The sequence below is a fragment of the Glycine max genome, chromosome 15 (assembly GCF_000004515.6).
Source record: "Glycine max cultivar Williams 82 chromosome 15, Glycine_max_v4.0, whole genome shotgun sequence".
Lineage (NCBI taxonomy): Eukaryota > Viridiplantae > Streptophyta > Magnoliopsida > Fabales > Fabaceae > Glycine > Glycine max.
In genome coordinates this window covers 13,581,104-13,604,273 of record NC_038251.2, presented here as the reverse complement: position 1 = coordinate 13,604,273, position 23,170 = coordinate 13,581,104, and the positions used below count along the sequence as shown (strand labels likewise).

The 23,170-nt window shown below is 31.3% G+C and overlaps 4 protein-coding genes across 21 annotated transcripts; 3 read left to right on the top strand and 1 right to left on the bottom strand.

The window, feature by feature from the left end:
• The first annotated feature begins 1,046 nt into the window (after positions 1 to 1,046).
• On the top strand, positions 1,047 to 4,459 carry LOC100500095 (uncharacterized). Of its 7 annotated transcripts, none has more exons than XM_014767323.3 (7): positions 1,047 to 1,218; positions 1,337 to 1,398; positions 1,576 to 1,626; positions 2,081 to 2,180; positions 3,297 to 3,354; positions 3,445 to 3,801; positions 4,155 to 4,411. In XM_014767323.3, the coding sequence occupies exons 3-7, from the start codon at positions 1,591 to 1,593 to the stop codon at positions 4,255 to 4,257; spliced, it is 654 nt and encodes a 217-aa protein (XP_014622809.1). In that variant the 5' UTR covers positions 1,047 to 1,218; positions 1,337 to 1,398; positions 1,576 to 1,590; the 3' UTR covers positions 4,258 to 4,411. The 7 variants fall into 7 exon arrangements, with proteins under 7 accessions (XP_014622809.1, XP_006596969.1, NP_001349973.1 ...); XM_006596906.4 differs by having other exon boundaries at positions 1,047 to 1,262; NM_001363044.1 differs by having other exon boundaries at positions 1,051 to 1,218; positions 1,337 to 1,408; positions 4,155 to 4,459.
• Positions 4,460 to 6,627: 2,168 nt separating this feature from the next.
• On the top strand, positions 6,628 to 13,377 carry LOC100814409 (uncharacterized). 8 transcript variants are annotated; one of them, XM_014768249.3, is made up of 9 exons: positions 6,628 to 6,771; positions 7,425 to 7,609; positions 7,699 to 7,823; positions 8,025 to 8,068; positions 8,180 to 8,277; positions 9,179 to 9,655; positions 10,328 to 10,477; positions 11,026 to 11,444; positions 12,712 to 13,377. In XM_014768249.3, the coding sequence occupies exons 5-9, from the start codon at positions 8,184 to 8,186 to the stop codon at positions 13,324 to 13,326; spliced, it is 1,755 nt and encodes a 584-aa protein (XP_014623735.1). In that variant the 5' UTR covers positions 6,628 to 6,771; positions 7,425 to 7,609; positions 7,699 to 7,823; positions 8,025 to 8,068; positions 8,180 to 8,183; the 3' UTR covers positions 13,327 to 13,377. The 8 variants fall into 8 exon arrangements, with proteins under 8 accessions (XP_014623735.1, XP_040865993.1, XP_014623738.1 ...); XM_041010059.1 differs by having other exon boundaries at positions 8,000 to 8,068; XM_014768253.3 differs by having other exon boundaries at positions 6,631 to 6,771; positions 7,425 to 7,448.
• Positions 13,378 to 13,585: 208 nt separating this feature from the next.
• On the bottom strand, positions 13,586 to 13,909 carry LOC102664802 (uncharacterized mitochondrial protein AtMg00860-like). The gene has a single exon (XM_006598314.1). The coding sequence runs from the start codon at positions 13,907 to 13,909 to the stop codon at positions 13,586 to 13,588; it is 324 nt and encodes a 107-aa protein (XP_006598377.1).
• Positions 13,910 to 15,340: 1,431 nt separating this feature from the next.
• On the top strand, positions 15,341 to 22,253 carry LOC100812799 (uncharacterized). 5 transcript variants are annotated; one of them, XM_014768374.3, is made up of 10 exons: positions 15,341 to 15,514; positions 15,777 to 16,314; positions 16,492 to 16,543; positions 16,892 to 16,954; positions 17,342 to 17,714; positions 17,977 to 18,089; positions 18,649 to 19,125; positions 19,929 to 20,084; positions 20,217 to 20,668; positions 21,563 to 22,253. In XM_014768374.3, exons 2-10 carry the CDS (start codon positions 16,288 to 16,290, stop codon positions 22,202 to 22,204), a joined length of 2,355 nt encoding a protein of 784 aa, XP_014623860.1. In that variant the 5' UTR covers positions 15,341 to 15,514; positions 15,777 to 16,287; the 3' UTR covers positions 22,205 to 22,253. The 5 variants fall into 5 exon arrangements, with proteins under 5 accessions (XP_014623860.1, XP_006597775.1, XP_006597774.1 ...); XM_006597712.4 differs by lacking the exon at positions 16,492 to 16,543 and having other exon boundaries at positions 15,777 to 15,835; XM_006597711.4 differs by lacking the exon at positions 16,892 to 16,954 and having other exon boundaries at positions 15,777 to 15,835.
• Positions 22,254 to 23,170: the final 917 nt, after the last annotated feature.

The following is a 23,170-nucleotide window of genomic DNA, read 5'->3' as shown; positions in this document are numbered from 1 at the left end:
TTTAGTTACATTCAAATTCCCAACAAAGGGGAGCTCAACTACTCATGGTTGAGAGGAACATAAAAAATGGTGAAAAGAAGATCATGGAAATTGGAGGAATAAGAGTCTCCCGAGTATCCTACTTGTGTCCAAACCTAGGTCAGAGAAGAATGTTATATTCTCTAGCAAAAAGCCCCTTAGTTTGCTTTGTCTTTTTCGTACATAGTGTCAATTCAACAGTTTTGACCAAACCAAAATTATGTTTCAGATGGGCCAAAACTTCACTAATGCTTGTTGGAAGAATTCTAGTTGGGCGCACCATCTGGCTAGTTGGGCAAGAACTTCTCAAGTAAATGATTTTTCTTTTCCTTGTGTCTTGTTGGGTCAAACTTTTTGTCTGGTTGAGTCGGTGACAACATTCTACTTTGACCATAGTCCTAAGATATTCCAAAATCCAACTCCAATTCTATATTTCAAAAGATTAAAAACATGAGACTAAATTCCAAATTAACATAAATACATTAGATCAAGGGTTAAGATTTGATAATGGAAAAGAGAGAATTACTTTTTTACATAAGTACATAATTTTTTTCTTTTATATAAATTATTCATTTAATTTTATTAATCTCATTTAATAATGATGAAGTAGTTAACATATTTTAATGTTATTGATATCATTTAAAAAATAAATCTTTTGCTAAATTATTTTTTTATTAGAATTTGATATAAGAATTAAAAAAGATAATTAGAAATAGAATGTAAACTAAAAAGAAATAGACCGATTTAATCAATCAATTTAATCTTCACATTGTTAAAAAAAATTCGGTGTGATTTTTTGTCTAATATAAATTTTAATTAAAGTTAAAAGAAAGTAATAAAAAAAGTAGATACTGTACATGAAAATTGATACAGGAGGAATATTAACGTTTACTCATGTAGTTGGAGTTTTCACGCAAATGGTTTCCCCAAATAACAACGCGCCTTCCCTTATGCCAACTGTCCGCGTTTTCCCCACTATAATTTGATGCCCCTTCTTCTTCACCTTTTCCATTGTAATTCTCTCTCTTCATTGGAAACGTGGCCAAATCTATGCCTTCAATTTAATCTAATGGCTGAAAATTTATTAATCGGAGATCCTCCAATTATTTTCAATTGGAGAGGATCTGGATCCGAGATTCTCCTGGAAAGCGTTCGCGTCCGCTCGTCACGTTCCCGCTCACTCCCTCTCGCGTTCGCCCTGTTCGTCCCTCTCATCTATTCATATCTCTCTACTGTAATCTAGGGTTTGTGTTTTTGATTTGTTAAATATTTAGCGCTGTTATTTACTGATAGTAATGTCTAACACTTTGTATGATAGATTCGAACATTGATCCTTCAATTGACTTCACTAATAACTTTAGTCAAGAGCTGCAACTACAAGTTAACACGGGTTTTGTCTCAATTCTTAAGTTATTTTACTTTATCTTTGAATATTGTGTAGAATTTTCTGTATAAATATTGGATGGATTTATCTGTGTTTATCTGTATAAATATTGGATGGATTTATCAAAAGTGTTAGATTGCATAAATAATACATGCATCTCGTGTGTAATGCAGCTGAGCATAGTGGATATGGAATGTGTGGTTCAGGGAATTATAGAGACTCAGGTGAGTTTATATTTTCGTTGAATTATTATAAATTGGCAATTGCTTTTTCTTTGAAGATATATGGGAGATGTTGTGGAATTAAATTGACCTGGCATAGCCATTGTCTCTTGAGGTTAGAAATTTTAGATTTGGGATGCAGCTATTATAAATCATCTTGTTTCATGTTAATGCCATAATCTCCATTTCCCCCGTCTTGTTTTAAGAACGCTGACTGTGATTGCTTGTGTATTACTTGCATTTCGTATTTGAATTCTACCAATGATAGGTAGCTTAATGCTCTAGTTAAAGATTGAGTAGCCACCTGAATGGACCTCTTTCTCAAATAAAAGGCATACAAATGTCTTAAGATGTTTTGTTAGTATGTTATGTTAGTATTACATTTTTTCAGAAGGAATCTTTCATGTTTCTGGCTGTGAGACAACTTTGGCTGTTAATATTTTGTTATCTTTTGCAGCATGTTGAGGCCTTGGAGATTCTTCTTCAAGGACTATGTGGTGTTCAGAGAGAACGATTGAGGATCCATGAAATATGCCTCAAGAGTGGTCCACATCTGGGTGAGTGTTTTATTTCAATATATTTCCATTTGTCTTTGCTGCTATGAAAGTAATTGTATTACTAAGGAAGAGGAAAAGAATATCATTCTACTGGGAAAGACAAGTATGAATATGAAATAACTTACATTAGGAAGCAGGGAAACAGACATTGATACAACAAAGCCTTCAATTCTGATATATAAGCAAGCCCCTGAGAATCTGAGAGTGCATATGATAATAACAGTATTGAGAATAGAGAAAAAGAGCACCATCCTTCACCCTACTCCACCAAGGCAGAAAAAGAGTGCTTCTCCCCAGAGCCTTACCCAATTCCCCCCCTCCTAAGTCTCCAAATGAAATTTTGGAAAATTGCTTCAAATTATGCGGAAATACCCAGGATTCTTTGGAAGCCTGAAATGAGTAGTCCAGAATGACGTATATGCTTAGCTTCTGGCCACGGTAAAATTAAAGAAAATATTTTTTTGAATGTTGTTTGCAGATAATGTGTACTCTCTGTTGAATGTTTGTTTCAGTATATGCAGTGGCATTTTCATTTAGAATGCATTTGATTTGCTAACAAATGAAGGACTAGACAATACAAATTTCCAAAAAAATTTAAAATACCCCCAATTTAGTTAAGCCAGCAAGCACAATGCCCCAATCGGGCTTGTACCCAATGTGAACTCTTACTCCATTTCTAGAACTGCTTGTGGCTGTGCTATATATTAACCACCAAACAGCAGACAAAGCAAAACAATTTTATGTGACTTGGCTTCTTGAGCTGTGCTGTTCTTCAATGAGCATCAAGTGCACCCTTAAGCATTTGTAGTGGACTAGTATCTAAATGGCATGCTTCGTGCTCCTTTTTTGACCCATGATGCTCTTTTGTATTGGCTTTCAGTATTACATGTCATGGAGTTGTTTTGAAGAAATTTATGCTTGTCCAAGATGAGGTTTATTCTGTATTGCATCTTAAGATGGAGATGAAATGTTTTTGATTCCTTAATGATTCCCTGAGGTCCTCAACATTTCTGTCTACTTTTTGAATTAGTTAGTGTATATGTCCAGTTTTCTTGAGTGTATCATATCTTGACCTTTCTCCAATTAATCATATGATTTAATGGTCTTTATTTCTAGGCACTGTAGCCTCAGAGGTTCGACTCTTGTGTGACCTAGAGCAAGCTGAACCTTCCTGGTAAACCATGCAACTTCACTGTCAAAAACTTGTCAGAACTTATGTCCATAATCATATACGAATTTAAGTTGTGCTTGATGGGTTGTTCAGGACTGTTAAACATGTAGGTGGTGCAATGAGGGGAGCAGGTGCAGAGCAAATTTCTGTTCTCGTTAGGTCAATGGTGGAAAGCAAAACAAGCAAGAATGCACTTCGCATGTTTTATACACTGGGGTACAAGTTAGACCATGAGCTGCTGAGGGTGGGATTTTCCTTCAATTTCCACAGGGGTGCACAAATCACTGTAACAGTTTCATCAATCAATAAAATGCTGAAGCTGCATGCAACTGATGAGGCCGTGCCAGTAACACCTGGTATACAAATGGTTGAAGTAACAGCACCTGCAACTGCTGAAACCTACGCTGAAGTTGCTTCTGCTGTGTCATCCTTTTGTGAATACCTTGCACCGTAAGAATCTTTTTGCTTTCTCAATTGCACATTTTTCTATACCAAGTGCAAATATTTTACTCACCTAGAAGGTGATGCTGCAGCTGCTAGTAACTGGCAGGTTTACTATATTGTTAACTTCATCCATATTCGGCCAACAGGTCATAGATTTAATAACTTTGTCATGCTTGTTTGATATTGCTCAGTTATGATTGTCTAAGGTCTTACCATCATATTAGAATTAGTTATACGGTTATCAATTTAGGTGGATCAGATTAGCAACCCTTTGAGTTTGCAGAAAAATTATCATGTTTTTGCAATGTTCCTTCACATTTATCATTGACATATGTAACTGTTTGGTGTGAATTTCCCAGGCTTCTCCACCTGTCCAAACCAGGCATTTCAACCGGTGTTGTTCCTACTGCTGCTGCAGCTGCTGCATCTCTAATGTCTGATGGTGGGGGTACAAATTTGTAGTGGGACTATACCGTTTTCTTTATAAACGCTCACTTTATGTACATTGAAGTTCCTTGACCCCACTTCTTAATTATAATAGAGACGTGAACATAGAATTTTCACTTGATAATAACATGTAAAAATTTAACATGGGAACATGCCTTCCCATTATTAATTGTTTCATGATGGATTAATTGGTATAGAAGTGCAATTTGATTGTTCCAAGCTGTTTGAGAGTAATATAGTGTCAAGCTTTAATGATAAAAGAAGAGACAATTGAATCATCCAAGCCTGAACCCCAACTTTGGATTATTTTCATTAGATGACTAAAGGTCTAATCTACACTTATAGCGTACAAAAACTGGTACCCGATCCGTACGTTGTTATACTAAATAATCATTTTGGTTTTGTATCTTAATTTATTTTGTTTAATTATTTATCTTTTAAAAATTTTATTTTGGTCTTTTTATCTTATTTAAAAAGTTTGAAATAATCATTTATCTTTTAAAAAATTTATTCTGCTATCTCATTTTATCTAAAAGGTTTAAAATGATCATTTAATTATTTAAATATATTTAAAATAATCCTTTATTTGATTGTTATTCAAAAGAAAAAGTTGAACAAAGGATAAAGTTGAATTTATAAAAATAGCTTACTATGTGTTTATAAACTATTCTTTACCTTATTTTTATAAGATAATATTGAAAACAAATTATAACTTCTATATAAAAATAATTTAACCTTATTTTCTCTTTTATTATAAAATAACTATACTTAAGTAAATACTATTCAACAACTACTTAATTAAGTTACTTAACCAAATAGACCTTTAATATTTATTCTTTTAATATAAGTTTCATTTGAGTTTAATTTTTATCTACAGCTTGTAAAAAAATATTTTATTATCAATCAACTAAAAATTATTATTGATGTAATTTTTATGATAATTATTTTAAAAATTTATAAATTTTTCAGACACATTCTATTAAAAGGATTAAAAATATTTACACATTCTATCAAAAATTTATAAATTTTTATGACCAGACCACTGATTAGTAACCATGTAAAAGGATTTTCTAATATTTACACATTCTATTAAAATCTAATCTGATACTCTCTTTTTCTATAAATAAACTGATACTCTTATGTATAATAGGTTAACTTAGAAAAAAGTACAATAAATTAGCTCAGATAAAAAATTAAAAATCAAGTCAACGTAATTATGCGCCTACCGTTCTTGACTGATTTTTACTTAGTCATTGATATACTAAAGATTTTGTTAACGTCATTTTTTTTGTTAACGTTACTGTTTCTTAATACTCGAATCATTCATTAAAAAAGCTGATTTACTATTTTTTTTACAATCACATATTCATTAAAAAATTATATTATTTATTCTTTTTATACAAAGAGACTTGAAGTTTAAATAATATAATTTTATGATTAAATAAAAATTATTAAATTTATGTGAATAATTAACTAAACTAATAACATTCATGTTACTTAAAGGATTTGAGCAAAATAAATTATTTAAAAAAACTAAACAATTAAAAATAAAACATGTGACAAAATAAATTAAATTATTTTTGGAATTACATCAATTATCATCCAATTCTTTTAACATAACATCTTATTTATCTAAATAAAATTAAGCATTGCCATATTTAACATAATATTAATTGCTTCAGCATAAATTATATTTAATATATTTAGAACTTGTATTTTAAAATAGAAATTGTTAATATTAATACCAAATTGTTGTGTAAGGAGAACAACAACAACAACGCCTTATCCGTCTAGGTGGAGACGGAGAGGAGAACATCCAAAACATTTTTTTTGTATATAGTTGTTCTCTTCTCTTCACAGTTAAAAAGTTGTGGATGTTTAATATCATATTCACACACAAAATAAAAATAAAAACTTAAAATCCTCTGGATCTTAGTGCTTCTCTATGGAGTTGTTGGCTTCGCGGCCAGCAGGTTCTTGTAATTTAATATATTTTTAGTTTTTATAATTTAATATTTTTTTTGTTTTTTTCTTGTAATTTTTTTTTTATTTTAATTTTTATAAATTATGTTTTTTATTTTATTTTTCATTCTTAAAATAATTCAGATAGTAGTTTGAATAGTTAAAAGCCACTATTTAAACCGCTTAAGTGATTTATTTAAAATTATGTACTAATTCATCTAAGCCTTAAGTGATTTATTTAGAAAATCAAGATGTAATTTTAATTGAAAAATCATGAAAATCATACTTTTGCTTTCTTATTTTCTTGGTTTGTAATATTTCATAGATATACTAGACTACTTTATTTAATTTATTTATCATTGACTTGTCTAACAGTCTGGCAGCCAATCATATAAAAAAAAGGTGTTCCATCAATTTATGCATTCACCTATTTCATTTGGACTGTTCTAAACGAACCAAAACACTTCACTTCAGTACTGTGCCCTCTGCAGATGAATTTGGCATTGTGGAAGCAAGCAAAACCAATCACGCTGCAAAAGGGGAAAGTTTCTCAACTTTTCTTTTAAGGTAACATAACTTCCTTCTCTTTCTCTTTCTTATCTATTGCTCTTTGTCCCTCACTTCTCTTCCTTTATATTACTGTAGTTCTTGTTTGTTGGAGCTACCTTGACCAAATAGCTCTGGTCTTTATAGTAGTTAATATTTTCTCTTTTGTTCAAAGAATTTGTTGCTAAATGCCGATTATATGTTCTGGGTATTTATTTATTCATCTCTCGAAATATCCCTAATTGTTCTGGTGTTCAACCATGGAGCAATATAGAACAATAGACAGGATAGTTTTCAAGTATGTTATTATGAAGAAAAAGCTTATATTTCAGATAGTAGAAGAAAGTATGCAGGAAAATAATTAAAAAAAAAACATGTTTTTCCTGCACAGTGATCTTTCAGTATTCTTTTGGATTTAACTCATCTGTTGCAATTTTGAAGACACGGCATGGTATGCAAAAACTAAAGCCATGTTTGTTCTCTTAGTTTTTTTTTAAAATTTTTTTTTTACAAATTATGTTCCAAAACAAAGAGTTCTAAATAAAATAACAAAAAACAGCTGAGAAATCTTTATTTTTCATCTTTTTCAGTCTTTACTATTTTGTCTCTTCACCAATTATTGTTTAGTTTCATTTTCTTTAAAGTATTGAATAATGAGTTTCTTATATTCGCAGAGGCAGAAACATTATCCAGAATAGGTGTGCGCAAACTTGTGGCGTGCAGAAGACCAATAATTAGACCATAAATTTTCCAGTTTTCAAATGATAAGCATTTAAGTATATGGATATAGTATAGTATATCGTATGATACATTACCACCAGTGTCCAACTTATTTCGTTTGTTGTTGTTAATCACTTGTGTGAGTGCTTATCTGTCTAGGAATCCCAATATATTCCTTAATTAATTAAATCTGCTCCAACCTAACTTTATTTGATTTATTGTCTTTAGAGATCTGGGTCATAGACTCGTAGTGGAAATCTGAAGGTTATTTTTGTTTCTTGAGCCCCTCCCCCTCCCAAAAGCAAGAGAATATTGTAGCAAAACAAGGGGGAAAAAAGTTACCAAGTTTACAGGTATTTCTGATTTAGCTATCAAATTATGTTCGTATGCTTTTTTTTCCTTGACAGTGTTACACATTATTTTTTAATATACTTTATTATTAGCTGAAATTTATTAAAAATTATAAATTAAAATAAAAATTCATTAAATAAAAAATAAGATCAATTAATGAAATTATATCACTTTTCAGTTATTATAAGACTCTATTTCTGTAGGCACTCAAAAGTCAAAGCAAATGCATTTTTTTCTCTGATTTTAGGTAAGCCCTAAAAAGTAGTTTATGACTTAGAAGATTGTCATGCCAAGCATATTCAAGTGCTTAACTAATTACTGAAAAGATGTAATATTGTATTGTATGTTGTCTTTGCAGAGAAATGGCCTTAACACATTCAACATCTTTCCAACAAATGTTTCAGAGGGCTGCTTCAGCTCAGTTTAGGAGGCCTCTCCTTCATCTTGTGTCCACTCGTAAGCTCTCTGTCCCTTCTTAAAGCCCTACCAATTATCTTTTCATAAAATGTGGATTCTTTTTTTTATAAAAAAATGGAAAATAAAAGTAGGGTCTTCTGCGTAACTTACCATAATAATAATTTCAGTAATACGTGGTCAATCAAAATTCAAAATCATTACAAAACCACCTCACTTTTATGATATACAATATCTCCTACTAATGTTACTGGCTGTCTTCCCATACACTGAAGCACCAAAATTGTAGGTCATTATAGATCAAGGTCTACTTTCCTCTTTTTGAAACATCATTTAGTTCTCTATAAGTTTAAAGAACAGTAAATAAATGTCACATGTCATGATTTCAATAGAAGAATACATAATCTGAAGCACTGAAAAAGTGACTTAAGCTGAGAAGACAGTCCAACCTAAAACACTAGTTCATTAAGAGTGCCTCATCATGACTAAAATATCATACTAAGCTTCAATGTGGAACTTGTAAACTTGTTTTTATCTTTAGGAATCAAACTTAGGTACCAAGATTCCAAGAAATTTACAATAACTCGCAGATTATTCAACCACTAAACTAAACTTCCTTTAAACATTGCTACCTCTTTCAAGAGTCATTTCTTAATTTAAGTACCAATTTTTATGACTTAAGCACAATAAAAGAATTAAATCTGAACGACTAATCTATTAAGTGGGAGAGTCTGATGGTTTAAGCACCATGTTAAGCTTCTCATTCCACTCAACGTGACACTCCGAAAACCTTTTTCATCTCTCAGACGGTTAATCTACACATAAAACTAGTAATACTATCATTAATTATAATCCCCTGTGGGGATGCATGCATCAATCGCATTAATCTCTGAAAACTTCATATGTATATATAGGGAATAACACTTCAATTGACTTGTTGCAGAGGAAGCCAGGCACAGGTACCTCACCCAATGTGTTCCACTTCACAAAGCAGCACTAAAAGGAGACTGGAAAGAGGCCAAGAAAATACTAGACCAAGACCCCACGCTACTCAAGTCTGCCATAACAAAGGGGTGGGCAACAGTGCTCCACATTGCAGTCGGAGCAAACCATGAATGCTTTGTAGAGGAGTTGGTGAAACTACTTTCACGCGAAGACTTAGAACTGCTAGATGACAAGGGAAACACTGCATTCTGCTTTGCTGCAGCTGTTGGGAACGTGCACATTGCTGAAATCATGCGCATAAAGAATGAATCGTTGCCAACTATAAGGGGTGGAGAAGGAGTCACTCCTCTTCACTTGGCTGTGTTACAAGGACGGAGTGAAATGACTCGGTATCTGTTTGATAAAACTAGAGAAATACTCTATGATGATGATTGGATTACACTGTTCCTCATTTGTGTAAACTCTGGGCTCTATGGTAAGCATATTAATAACCAAACATTTTGTTTAAGTTTTCAACCTTCTCTCAGTTTTGTGGTCTTCCATCTAAATTCACTTCTTTTATTTTTCCATATAGTTTTATGAATATGTAATTTTAGTCTCCTAAAATATTTATTAAACATTTGGTTCTCATGTCTTTCAAATTGAGTAATTTTCATATTCATGATGGCATATCTACATGCTAATATGATAGTCTAATATTTATGTTACACTAATAATGTGTTGCCGTTGCATGTTAGTGTTTTTCTATTTATGTACAACACACGGTTAGTGTCACGTTAATATAAATGTTAATTGTCATATCATTTATCATATTAGCATGTTAATGTCAAATCATTTCTAATGATAGTAGGAATCAAAAGTGAATTCAAGGCAAGATTTTAAACAAGAAAAGAAACTTAATACCCCAGTTGCTGGTGAAAGTCCAAATGGTTTAATGTTTGATTAATGACTTCAGAAGAATACTTTTAATTTCATTCTTGAAACGGCTGCATCCTTCCCTTTACTGATGAGTGTGAACCACAAATATATCACTAAGTACACATAAATTAGGCAGTGTAATCTTGGTAGAACTGAACATGGGTGAACACTTTCATTAATCATGCTGTCATCAGAGTTTTTAGTCCACATGATTTGGATCTTCTTGCAGAGCTTGCCCTGGAAATGCTAAATCAGAGGGAATCGCTAGCTTTTGCCCGGGGTGATAACTACGAGACAGCTTTGCATGTTTTGGCTCGAAAGCCTTTGAATTGTGGTTGCCGAAGTCCACTACGATATCCAAAACACCTCCTTCATTTGTGTAAGTGCATATAATCACTTCTTTTAGGAAATCATGACTCTTTTCAATCTGTTACTCTGTTTTATAATTTTCACATGGAGAAATGCTAGCAATATTCTCTCTAGCATTTTTTTTAATATTTTTTCTATAATTGATTAAAATTTATTAAAAATTACTAATTTTAGTTGGCCTCAACTTTTATTTAACGATTATCTTTTCCGATTAGAAGTGAGACTTACCAAAATATAGGATAAATTTCACTCAATCATTAAAAAGTAAAAAAAAGTAGAAAAAGTATTGTTAATATTTATTGTTTATTGTGTTGGTAGTTATATTCTTTAACATTTATTGCTTTATTGAAAATCTCTCAAGCATACACTAAAAAATCAAGTATGCTTCATCACACCTTCATCACACCCTCAGTTCAACTGCTAATTATTACCTTTGAATAAGTATTACAAAATTCAACAATTTTAACTTTTTCATGAGACAACTTTTTTGTGGTTTTTTTTTTTGTTGAATACTTTTTCATGAGACAACTAATCGGTGATATATGTTGTGTGCCGTAGGCAAGAACATGAAGGACCCTCCGGTCCTTAAACTTACAAGACGCATCTGGGATATATTTCTTACCCTTGATGACTCTGAGATGATGGATGCAATAAGAGAACCATCCCAAGTAACATTTATTGCCGCAGAAGAAGGCAATTTCGAGTTTCTATCTGTGATTATGAGCACTTATCCGGATTTGATTTGGGAATTGAATACGATGGGTCGTAGTATAATTCACGTTGCTGCCTTACACCGACATGCTAGCATATTCAATTTGATACACGAAATTGGCCCAAGCAAAGATTTCGTGTTAACATTTTTGGATGATGAAGGCAGCACGTTACTCCATTCTGTTGCAGTAATAGCACCAACAGATCGACTTAATGTAGTTTCTGGAGCTGCTTTTCAAATGATGCTTGAGTTGACATGGTTTGAGGTATAGTCTATACTCCAAGCTTCTTAATTTCATCCTTTTCTATTTTTAAGGTATAATATTACATTCTTATAAATAGTCTCAGAAATACTTGGAATACTATTCTCCTAAATGTGTTTGGTTAACATTTAGTAATAAAAAAGTATTTAATAAGAAAAATGAAAAAACTAAAAGTAAAAGAAGAAATGTGAAAGAATGAAGTGAGAATAAATAGTTGTTATAGGAAGTAACTTCTATTTTTATAGGAATATAAGTGATAGAGTAAATTACATAGATACTTCTAAGATTTTCATTGATTACACCTAATACTCCTTCATTTTGTAACCCTTGCCCCCCTTTCCTCTCACACAAATATATTGTCTCATACAATACCGGACAACCCCTCCCTCACTTGCACTCCCCGTGTTTTATGCAAATTCTGCTTGATATATACTCCATCAACTGATGATATAACAACGAATTTTAATAACTTGTCATGTCATCAAGCAGTCTAATGAGATCATCAAGGGTAATTTTTTGTTGTTAACTGTTTTTAATTGCTTAAAAACTTCTTGACATCATCAATTGTTATGAACTGATGCGAAATTAAAAACACAATTTTTTCAAAAACAATAACACGAGGTTGCTCTATTAGACTCCTTAATAGTATGATAAGTAACTGGGTTGCCGGTATTATACGAAGCAATAAATGGAGGAATATCAAGTGTTATTCACATAAAACACATTATCTATTAATTAATGTTGTTACTTGACAGTAAGGTCTAAAGCTAAGAAAAATAAATAGAGAAATATCAAGTGCTATTCACATAAAACACAAGGGATGCAAATGGAGGAAAAGAGTTCCCAGTATTATACATTATACGAAGCAATAAATTAGAAGATCTTTTTGTAGGATTACATACCTGTTTGGATACAAATCATAAGCTCTTTTGAGAACTTCTCAAAAGAAGTATGAAGTGTAATAAGATAAAACCTCAAGGGAGGTTCGAATAATTGACTCTAAGAGATAGTCATTTTTTCATCTCAAGAATAAGTAATAAAATAAATATGAATATTTTATATTCTTAAAAATAAATAATACTTGGAATGTTTTCTCAAAATTTGTTCACAATATTAATACATGATATTCTGAAATTCACTTTCCCAAGAATAATTTGTAATTAGTTTAAACAAAAACAACCTTAAATTTATGTATTTATACTTCAATTCCATGAAGTAAATAAATAATTTATACATAAATGATATTATGCACATACCCTTGATGTGGCAGGAGGTAAAAAAGATCATGCTACCATCATTTGTAGAGATGCCAAATTATGAAGGCATTATTCCTCGAGAACTATTCACCAATCAGCATGAAGATTTGTTGAAAAAGGGAGAATCTTGGATGAAGCGAACAGCAAGTTCTTGCATGGTTGTCTCAACTCTAATTGCAACAGGAGTGTTTTCTGCAGCTTTCAGCGTCCCAGGTGGTATCGATGACAAGTTAGGATCTCCCAATTATTTGAAGAAACCTTTATTCACGGTATTTGCTTTATCAGATGCCTTGGCATTGACCCTTTCTACGACCTCAACCCTAATTTTTTTGTCCATACTCATCTCACGTTATGCTGAGGAAGACTTTCTCAGGTCACTGCCATTCAAATTGATATTTGGACTAGTGTCACTATTTTTCTCAATAATCAGCATGATGGTAGCATTCAGTAGTACTTTCTTCATAGCATATTACCATGCTAAAACGTGGGTTCCTATCACCATTGCTGTATTTGTGTGTTTTCCAATATTCTTATTTATATGTCTACAGTTTCGTCTCTGGCATGACATAATGTATTTGCACTATATTTGTGGTTCTCTGTTTAGACCAAGGAAACAAATGATTCATTAGAAAGATTGAGCTGTTTGCTCAATAATAAATTTTGATGTACTTTTGTCTGCATGTAATTTTTTTTACTGTTGCTCAAAATGATGATCGTATAAGTAATTAACAAAATACAAAGCAGTTAACCCACAAAAGAAGAAAAAAAGGTTTACTGAATCACACAAAAAATATAGTTGTAGTCACGATATTTTTGACATTTTTCTTGTGAAAACAACCATATTCTTATACAAACTCAAAAATTTAAATAAAAGGAGTGGATTAGACTTCACATTAAATCAGTTTCCAATATGAAAGGCAGAGAAAAATTTGGAATGGCTAAAACAGGGGCGTTAGTCATTGCAACTTTAAGCCACTCAAAGACTTTCTGTGTTTCTGGTGTCCAACTGAAGTTGTTTTTACACAGGAGTGAGGTCAAAGGGGCGACAATGGCAGCATAACCTTTGATGAACTTTCGGTAGAAGCCCGTGAGTCCAAGGAAGCCTCGCAGGTCCCTTTGGTTGTTGGGGACTGGCCACTCGAGCATCACGATAATCTTGGAGTGGTCTGGTTCTATCCTATTAGTGGAAATAACATGTCCTAAATACTCCATTTGCCATTGAGCAAACAAGCCTTGGAGTGTTCAAGGAAGAATTACCCCTGCAAGAGAGTTGTGAAAATCAACTCTAAGTGATGGAGGTGAGATTTCAGGGTGGCGCTATAAACCAAAATGTCATTGAAAAACACCGCGATGAATTTTCATAGATAAGGTTGAAGGAATGTGTTCATGGTTGCTTGAAATGTCGATGGGGCATTGCATAGACCAAAAGGCATTACGCGATACTCGTAATAACCCTAACCAACATCATCTAAAAAAAATCTTAGCCAATATCGACAAAAAATAGCTTTGGTTGATATCATATAAAAAATTTCTGACTGGAAAAACCTCGGCCAATGTCAGTGAAAAACAACTTATGTCGATATCGACCGTAAAAACTTTGGTCACCCGTAGTTGTGAGTGTTGAGCGAAAAAGAGTCGTGAACAAGAATGTGAGTTAGAGTGAGCATCTCCGAAAAAAGAATTTCAAATTCTATATTTTTTGAGAGAATTTGAAATCCCACTATTTTGGTCAATCAAAATGATTCATAAAAATACTAGAAATTCAATCTCCTTTCAAATATTCTATTCAAACAAGTTATTTTATTATAAATTATTTTAAATTCCTTAAAAAAATGAATTCCCTTACTAAATTGCTCTATCCAAACATAGGTAAGATCCATATAAATTACTCAAATTCTTCGTCACTAAACCAACTTTAATGGATTAAATATAGAAAAAATGGTTCAAGAATAACATAACAATGCATATAAAAACTAGCGTGTTGACCCATGCTTCGCTGGGGTGATGTTTACTTATATTTGCTATGAACATAAAAAAAAAACATTATAATAAAACATTGAAAAAATAAATTGTTAAAATTATATAGAAATTAGTAATTTTGAAAATAAAAGTAAAAATAAAAATTCAATTTTTTTTTCTGAAACAAAAAGTTCAGTTTTTTTATTAGGTTAAAGAAATAAAGAAAAATGTAACTTATGCGTACTCCAGAGGACATGTGATGCCTTCCCATTAGCATTTTTCTGGTACTACCTTTGATGTTGATGAAAGGTTTGTGACCTATGTGAGATTCATTGATGTCTTCGTGAGGTAACTCCTCCTAGTGCCACCGAGGTACCTCTTTTTATATGAGGTACCTCTTGTGAAAGAAGATTATGTGAACATGACTGCCACCTAAATATCGGTACAACTCAAACCTTGATTATATATGACACTGTTAATATACTATAAATTATCACAAGTCGCAGCACAACGCATATTGCGACAAAGAATTTTTCCTTTTAAGTGGAATATTATGATGCTTGTTGACAGAAACATTAATATCATTCATTTTCATTGTTCACTACTGTACGTTGACGACCTAAGTCTCCGGTTTACATTGCAACATTATTAAAAAGCAACTTGTGTTTGAGTAATACCCTGGAAAGTGTCATTTCCCAAAGCCATTTAGAAGAAGGAAAGAATATTCAAAAGGAACGTTCTTCAGCATTTCTTCTATTGTATTAGAGCTATTTTCTTTCTATCCTATCCTTTAAATATCAACTTCATTCCTTCATTTAAGACCACAACACCAACCACCACCATCTTCTTCTTCTTCAGGTATCTTTTTCGTCATTCCACCTCCTCTTAACTGTACACTTGTTTCAACTTTATTTCCTTCTCTTTCCCTTTCATCTTATGGACACACTTTGAATTTACGTACCTCTGTATCTTTTTTTATTTTTATGTTTTCTACTACAACTCCATCAAGAACTCAACCAGATCTATGCACTAATTACTTTCCCTTACAATTTTGAAACATTTCATTTCTAATTCTATTTGCCCAAAATACTTATTGGTATTGTTTATCATTTTTGTGCAGGCAATCAAGTGGAGGAGGAAAAGATGCAGTTAAAACTTTAAAAAGTTTTATATTTTTAGGTACGCGCACCTTAATATTTTCTTCATAAGGTTGAAATTTCAGTCACACGTTATTAGGAATTGAAGAAAGATTTGTCGTACAGTATTTGGCCATAATTAATTAAGTTGAGGGCATGAGGGGAAAAACAACAAACGCAAACTTGGATTATTCTCACTGGTGGGGTTTCGCATATGACCCCACCACGTATTGCACGTACTTCTTATATATATATATATATCCTTTTTAAGTCAATTTTTACAGTTCTCATGAAATATTTCACATATAATGACATTCTTTTTTCATCTCTCGAGGTAAAATTCGGTTAGGTCGAAATATACGGTTGTCCCGTTAGGTTTACTTCCTCCTGGCTCCTACGTACTCCATCTTTTTAAAGAAAGTATAAGGAGTAATTTAACCCTTATGGCCCTTGTCTAGCTACTCGAGTGCCTTACAGGCTATTTTTATATGCTAAATGATCAACGATCGTGATCCAACTTCGGTAAGATTAAAAGTACTAGTCAATGGTTAATCATACTTAAATATCTTTTCATTTCTTTAATGTGCAAGTGGTCCAAATAGTAGAAAAGATAAAAGAAACCGTCCATACCAAGATATATATATATATATATATCAATTATTCTTGTCTGACCTTTACCTTTTCTTGTTCTTTCTTCAGTTAACAGAGTTTTTATATCCTGAAGAATCCTATAAGAAAAACAAATTTTTAGGTACGAGAATTTTTCAATATTTATATATTTTTATACAAAATTATAATAGCTTACTCCTGCCTCACTTTAATTAGGTATTCGAGTTTTCTTTTGGAAATCCTTATCTTCTTAGAGACATTTTCCATATTCACAGTACAAGTGTCTGAAACGTCATAATATGTATTCACTTTGTATGAACTCCGTATTCAACTGTTCCTTCACGTTTTTTTTAAAGCATAGGGATTTCTCAATCACTCACGTACGAGTCTAATATGCATAAGAACTATAAATTCTTTTGAGTCTAAATAGGAATGAAAATTTCCACTCATCTCAGGGGATTCATAAGAATTTCTTACCGTGTTTGTTTAGGTGTATTTAGGGGAGAAGGAATTAAGATCGAGGAAAAACACTTAGGAAGGAGGTATTTTATTGGTAGGTGGATGTGGGTAAAGAAGAGAGGAAAGAAGTGACTCTCAATTATTTATTTTAATTTTTTTATGATTCATATTTTCTTTTTTTTTATATGATAATAATCATTATTAAATAAATTCTTTTCGACATCATCAAAATCTAAAACTTTATGATTCATATTATATTCTTCTTATTTTGTCTCACTTATTTCTTTGTTTCATATTTCACTCTTCGTTAATTCATTTATTAATTAAGGATAGGACAAAGATCATAACATATACTTTATATGTAACTACAAAAGATAAATTATTAATTCTTATTTGAGTGGTCAAGTTAGATGACCACTAAATAAATTTTATCCTTAACATTCCTGGGCATAATATAGTATAAGAAAATATATCCTTGTAGGTTCAACAGTTGTGAATTTGATGAGTAATATCATCACTGAAGGGCACTCTATTTCGAGGCCACCATATTTCAATGGAAGAAACTACACTGAGTGGAAGGAACGTATGAGAGTATTCATACAATCTGTTGACTTCAAGCTTTGGCTTGTGATAAAAAATGGACCAAAAGTTCCAACCAAGCTAGTAGACAACAAAGAAGTGGAGAAAAGTGAAGATGAATATGATGAAGACGACATGAAGAGTTTGGAATTAGAAGCAAAAGCAAAAAATATTTTACATTGTGCCTTAAATCCAGATATTTTTGAAATATTTTCAGATGACCCAAAATCAGCCAAGCAAATGTGGGACGAGCTTGACAGATTTTTTTTTGACAGGTTAAGTATCTTCAATTTGTAGATTCAAAATTTTGAAACTTGGTAATTGCTGAATGCTAACCTTGAATATTTTTTCCTCCTTTTAGTACGCACTGTTTCTAGAATTCTAACGTGTATAATTGGGAAAAAAACAACTCAGACCTCTCCATTTTCTTGATTTTTAAGAGAGACAAAAATACAACATTAAAAACAAATCAAATAAATGAAGAGAACTCCAACCCTAATATAATAATTACGTAATTTGCAATCTTTGCTTTAACAGGGAAATGACAGGTGCCAACTCTCCAACTCCACAAGGACAACTCTCCAAGGATCCAAACACACCAGATGCTACTCAATTTAATTCTCCTGACCTTTACTTTTTTCAGGATACAAGTACGGTAAAAATGATTTGTTCTTTTAAATTATCAATTTTTTTATTAAAAACTTGTTAATTTATAATAAAAAACAAACACTGTAAATTAATAAAATAAATTATTTTTTTTTCTTTTGTAAAGGTTAAATAACTAGCAACAAATTAGTAATAAAATAAATTATATAATTATCATTCACTTTGCATACATTGATTAGTTTAGTAAAAAAAGATAAAAATATCAAAATGACGAGTTTTATAGCATGATATGATTGATAAATAATTTTATTTTTTATATGTATGTGCTCAAGACAAGTTAAATAATCAGGTTTATGTGTGGAAAAATATCTATTGAGAAAAAATAATAACCACTTAAAATGAATCTTAATCCTTTGAAGGATTAATCTTTTGACTTTTGGTTGAAAAATATCTTGAATCCATCCGAAAATTAAATTAAGCAATTTTTTTAATGTTTTTAAATTAGTTTTAATAGAAAAGTTATATATGAGTAGAGGCAGTATTGTAAAAAAAAACGTATTAATTAAAAAACTTCACAAGTAATAAATATTAGCTTTGTTTCAGGGGAATCCATGGACAAATTTTTGGATCTTTGTGTGCCCCTTCACAAGCTTGCTCTAAGAGGCAACTGGGAAGCAGCCAAAGTAATCTTAGCAAAAGATGATAGACTGAAGCACGCTGCAATAGCTAGTGGTTGGGCTACACTTCTACATGTTGCTGCAGGAGCAAACGATTCACACTTTGTGGAGGAGCTGCTGCAAGAACTCAAAGACGAACACATTGCATTGCAAGATTACATGGGCAACACCGCCTTCTCCTTCGCTGTTGCATCTGGGAACATGGAAATTGTTAAATTATTGATGGATAGAAATCCACACTTGCCAACAAAAAGGGGTGGAAATGATTATACACCTATTCAGTTTGCTGTGATGCAAGGAAAATGCGACATGGCACGGTTTCTATACGACATGACCAAAGTAGTATTCCAAGACAAGGACAAGATAAAGTTGTTCTTTACCTGTATCAAGACCGGCAACTATCGTAAGCATTTCTTGTTTTAAACACAATTATTAATACACTCTTTTAGACATATTAATTAAAATTTATTAGCACAAATTTTGCAAGACTTTTTTTCTATTTAGGCTAAAAGTTACTTTTGATTATTTAAGTCAATATTTTGCTTATTTAAGTTTTAAAAATTTCATTTTATTTCTTTTATATTTTCAAAAGATTTTATTTTAATCTTTTTTTTTCTATAAGTATGACGAGTCCAATAATACTTATTGATATAATAATGATATCTTAATTAAAATGTCATTTCAAATGATATTATTTTAGTCCTTTAAGATTTTAAAATATTTTAAATTTAGTCCGTTCAATTTTTAAATGATATCATATTGGTTATTTAAATTTATAAAAAAGTTTTATATTATTAATAACAATTCCATATACACATACTCAATGTTTATTTGTTGTAACATAAAATTGTGTTAAATTAAGATCTAAATATGTTTTAGGTTGTTAATAAATGACTTTTTTTGTTTCAATTTTTATTAAATTTTAATAGATCGTTAATATATTAAAACTTTTATTTTAAGTCTTTAAATTATATTGTGATATTATCTCAACTGTTAATATATATTGAAAATATTTATTCACCAATGTTTCACAATCATTTAACACACAACATGAACTAGAAACAAAAATTTTAATATATGATGAATTCTATGAAAAAAAAATATTAAAATCCAAAATAAAAATTAATCAATTATCATATATTTAAAGCATATTTAAGTCTTAATTTAAAATGAAGTTGAGTAGATATTGATCCAAATATCTTTCAGACATGGCCTTAGAAATGGCAAGAGAGTGGGAAGAGCTAGCTTATGCACGGGATGAAAATAAGGACACAGCTTTGCATCTCTTGGCTCTAAATCAAAACCCTTTGGATTCTTGTTGTCATTGTTCAGAGATTAAAGATCCCATCCAGATCAACCCTGGTAAATTCTTACGTTCACTAATTATAAGGAAAGACAAGTGGCTTGAATTATTTATTTATTTGTAGAGCTTCCAGATTATACCCTGCTCTTTTACACTTCTTTTATTACAAGAAACCATTTTTTATATTGCAGACATGAAAAAACATGTGATGTTTCAATTGGTTAATTTTCTCTGGAAAACGATTCTCCGCCACAAAGACCACTCCGAGGCATTCAGAATCATAAGTGTTCCTTCTCAACTATTATTCGATGCTGCAGAAGTTGGTAATTTTGGATTCTTGTCAGAGCTTATTAGTGCTTACCCTAGCATGATCATATGGGAAGTGGACAACAAAAACCAAAGTATAATTCACACAGCAGTTTCATATCGCCATGCTAGCATCTTCAATCTCGTACATGAAATAGGGTCCATTAAGGATATTATAATATCATATTTTGTCAAAGAAAACAACCCGTTGTGTTTTCAACCAAAAAATAAGAACAACACTTTATTGCATTTGGCTGCAAAGTTAGCCCCACCAGATCGACTTGAATTAGTTTCTGGAGCAGCATTCCAAATGTGCCTCGAGATCATATGGTTTAAGGTAACCCCTTTATTTCATTAACTCTGAATGCTTTGCATTTTCACACGGCACTCTGTTTTCACAGCACCACTGCATTGTTATGAGTTTGAAAATTCTTTTATCGTTGCATATTAGGATAAAGTGTTTTTTACTCTTTTCTCTGGTTTTACATTTTTTCCAACTTTGTGGATGGAAGAAATTTTTTTATTAAAGGTAATTAATCAAATTTTTTAATCAAGATTAATCATCAGAAAATTTGATTGATACCTATAAAACACGAACACCTCTCTTATTTGAAATGTTGTTATATCAAATCTATTTTCGATATTGACACCACATGACACTTGCTCCACACTTATTAATTTAAAAATTGTTTTTTGTTGGCTTGAACACTTAAGTTGTCATTTTTACATGATTCATACAATTGAGAAAATATAAATGGTTAATTTAAAAAGATGAATATATCACTCTCTCTATTTGTATGTTTATGTAGTGTCTTTGTGTCCTAGATTTTAGACATAAGTTGTATTAAAATATTCATATTGTGTTCAATATTCGTGTCATAGTATGTGTTTTGATAGGTTGATGCTCCGTATAAATGTCATTGGCAACTAAAAAATAGATGATTTACGTATACATCCATAACATAAATAATGGCTTGGTTTTTTATTAAATAAGTTATGTGTTGATTGAAATATTTACATTTTGGAGAGATCATACATGGATTAATTGTTTATTTTTTACTCATCCATTATAATTCTATTCAAAATTTAGTCAATCCATTTGTTTGTCGATCTTCCATATATGCATTTGTTCCCGCATATATATAGATTCATTTATTATTATGCCTGAAGTCCTAAATTGTAATTATTGAGGTTTATTCACTAAAGTCATCTATACTAACTCCTAACACAGGAGGTGAAGAAAATAATGCCACCATCATTCATAAAGTTGAAAAATTCTGATGGCCTAACTGCTGAAGAATTATTTACAAAGGAGCATGAAGGATTGCGAAAAGAAGGAGAGGAATGGATGAAACGCACTGCTGAGTTTTGTATGCTTATATCAACAGTTATTGCCACAGCAGTGTTCGCTGCTGCTATTAACATACCAGGTGGTATCGATGATGGCACAAATAAACCAAATTACTTGAACAAAGCATCATTCCAAGTATTTGCAATATCAGATGCAGCTGCATTCGTCTTCTCTGCAACTGCAATATTGATATTCTTGTCTATTCTCATCTCACGATATGCGGAGTATGACTTTCACAAGTCACTACCCTTGAAGTTAATATGTGGACTGATAACTCTATTCATCTCCATAGCATGCATGATGGTAGCATTTGGCAGTGCCTTCTTCATAACGTACTACTATGGTTTGAAGGCGGTTCCTGATATAATTGCAGTACTTGCATGTCTACCATTGCTTCTATATATAGGTTTGCAATTTTCATTATGGTCAGATATCATCTACTCAACCTTCTATTGTAGGAATCTATTTAAGCCAAGTAAACGTATGATTTATGTAGCTACTAAAGAATTAGGGACATTGTAATCAGATCATTTTTTAAAGTTTCAATATATCAAGTCGACTTAAAAAACTATCACTTCTAGTACTTATTAGGTTGAAATTAGATGTGTACGTAACTTGATCTTCTAAAATGTTAAATTCAAAATGTTATTTGTGTTAATTATTTTTTCATAAAGTTATTTCTGATTAAAGTTAATCTTAGAATGATGTGTAAGAGCATTTACAATAAGAGTTATTTAATAGGTTATTTAAAAAAATATTATTTTGATGTGTTACAGTGCTTAAATAAAAGAAAATTATTTATATAATTATTGCTCATGAGTTGATTTAAATTTATATTAAATATAAAAGAGATAAATTGAATATTTGTGAATTAAACAATTTGCTAATAAAAATATTTGCTGGAAAGAAAATTAATTGAATTGTTTTAGATTGAGATGACAGAGTTGCATAAAGTGAGAGAAACATAAATTATTATTGTTTGTGTTATAGTGGATAGTTTTGAAAAAAAAATATTAATTTAAGATAAATTTAATATTCTTAATTATTTTTCTTAATGACAGTGAATTAATCATTTGTAACTTATAAACAAGAACCAGGAGTAGTAATACTGAATGTCTAACGTGATCTTGTATCATTTTGAGGAAATAATATGATATTAAACCTTAAAGCAAACTAAGCTCGATCGCTCTATTTTGTTATCACTTTACTACATCTAATACCCCTCCTTCTGGGAGACCTACAAATTAAAACTCCCTAATTGATTGAAATTCATTGCACGGACCTTTGTCTATTCTGTTAATCCCGAGAGATCATGTGTCAAGCACATACATTTTAATAGGATTTTTTTATCCAAATTACCCATGTCTTCTTCGTGGGATCAGCCATTAAAATATGGAAAAGTGATTGAAAAAAATTACACGAAGACAAAAGGTTGAAGAGAACGAACAGAACTTAAAGACAACAAACAAATTTAAGTGTAAGTCCCAG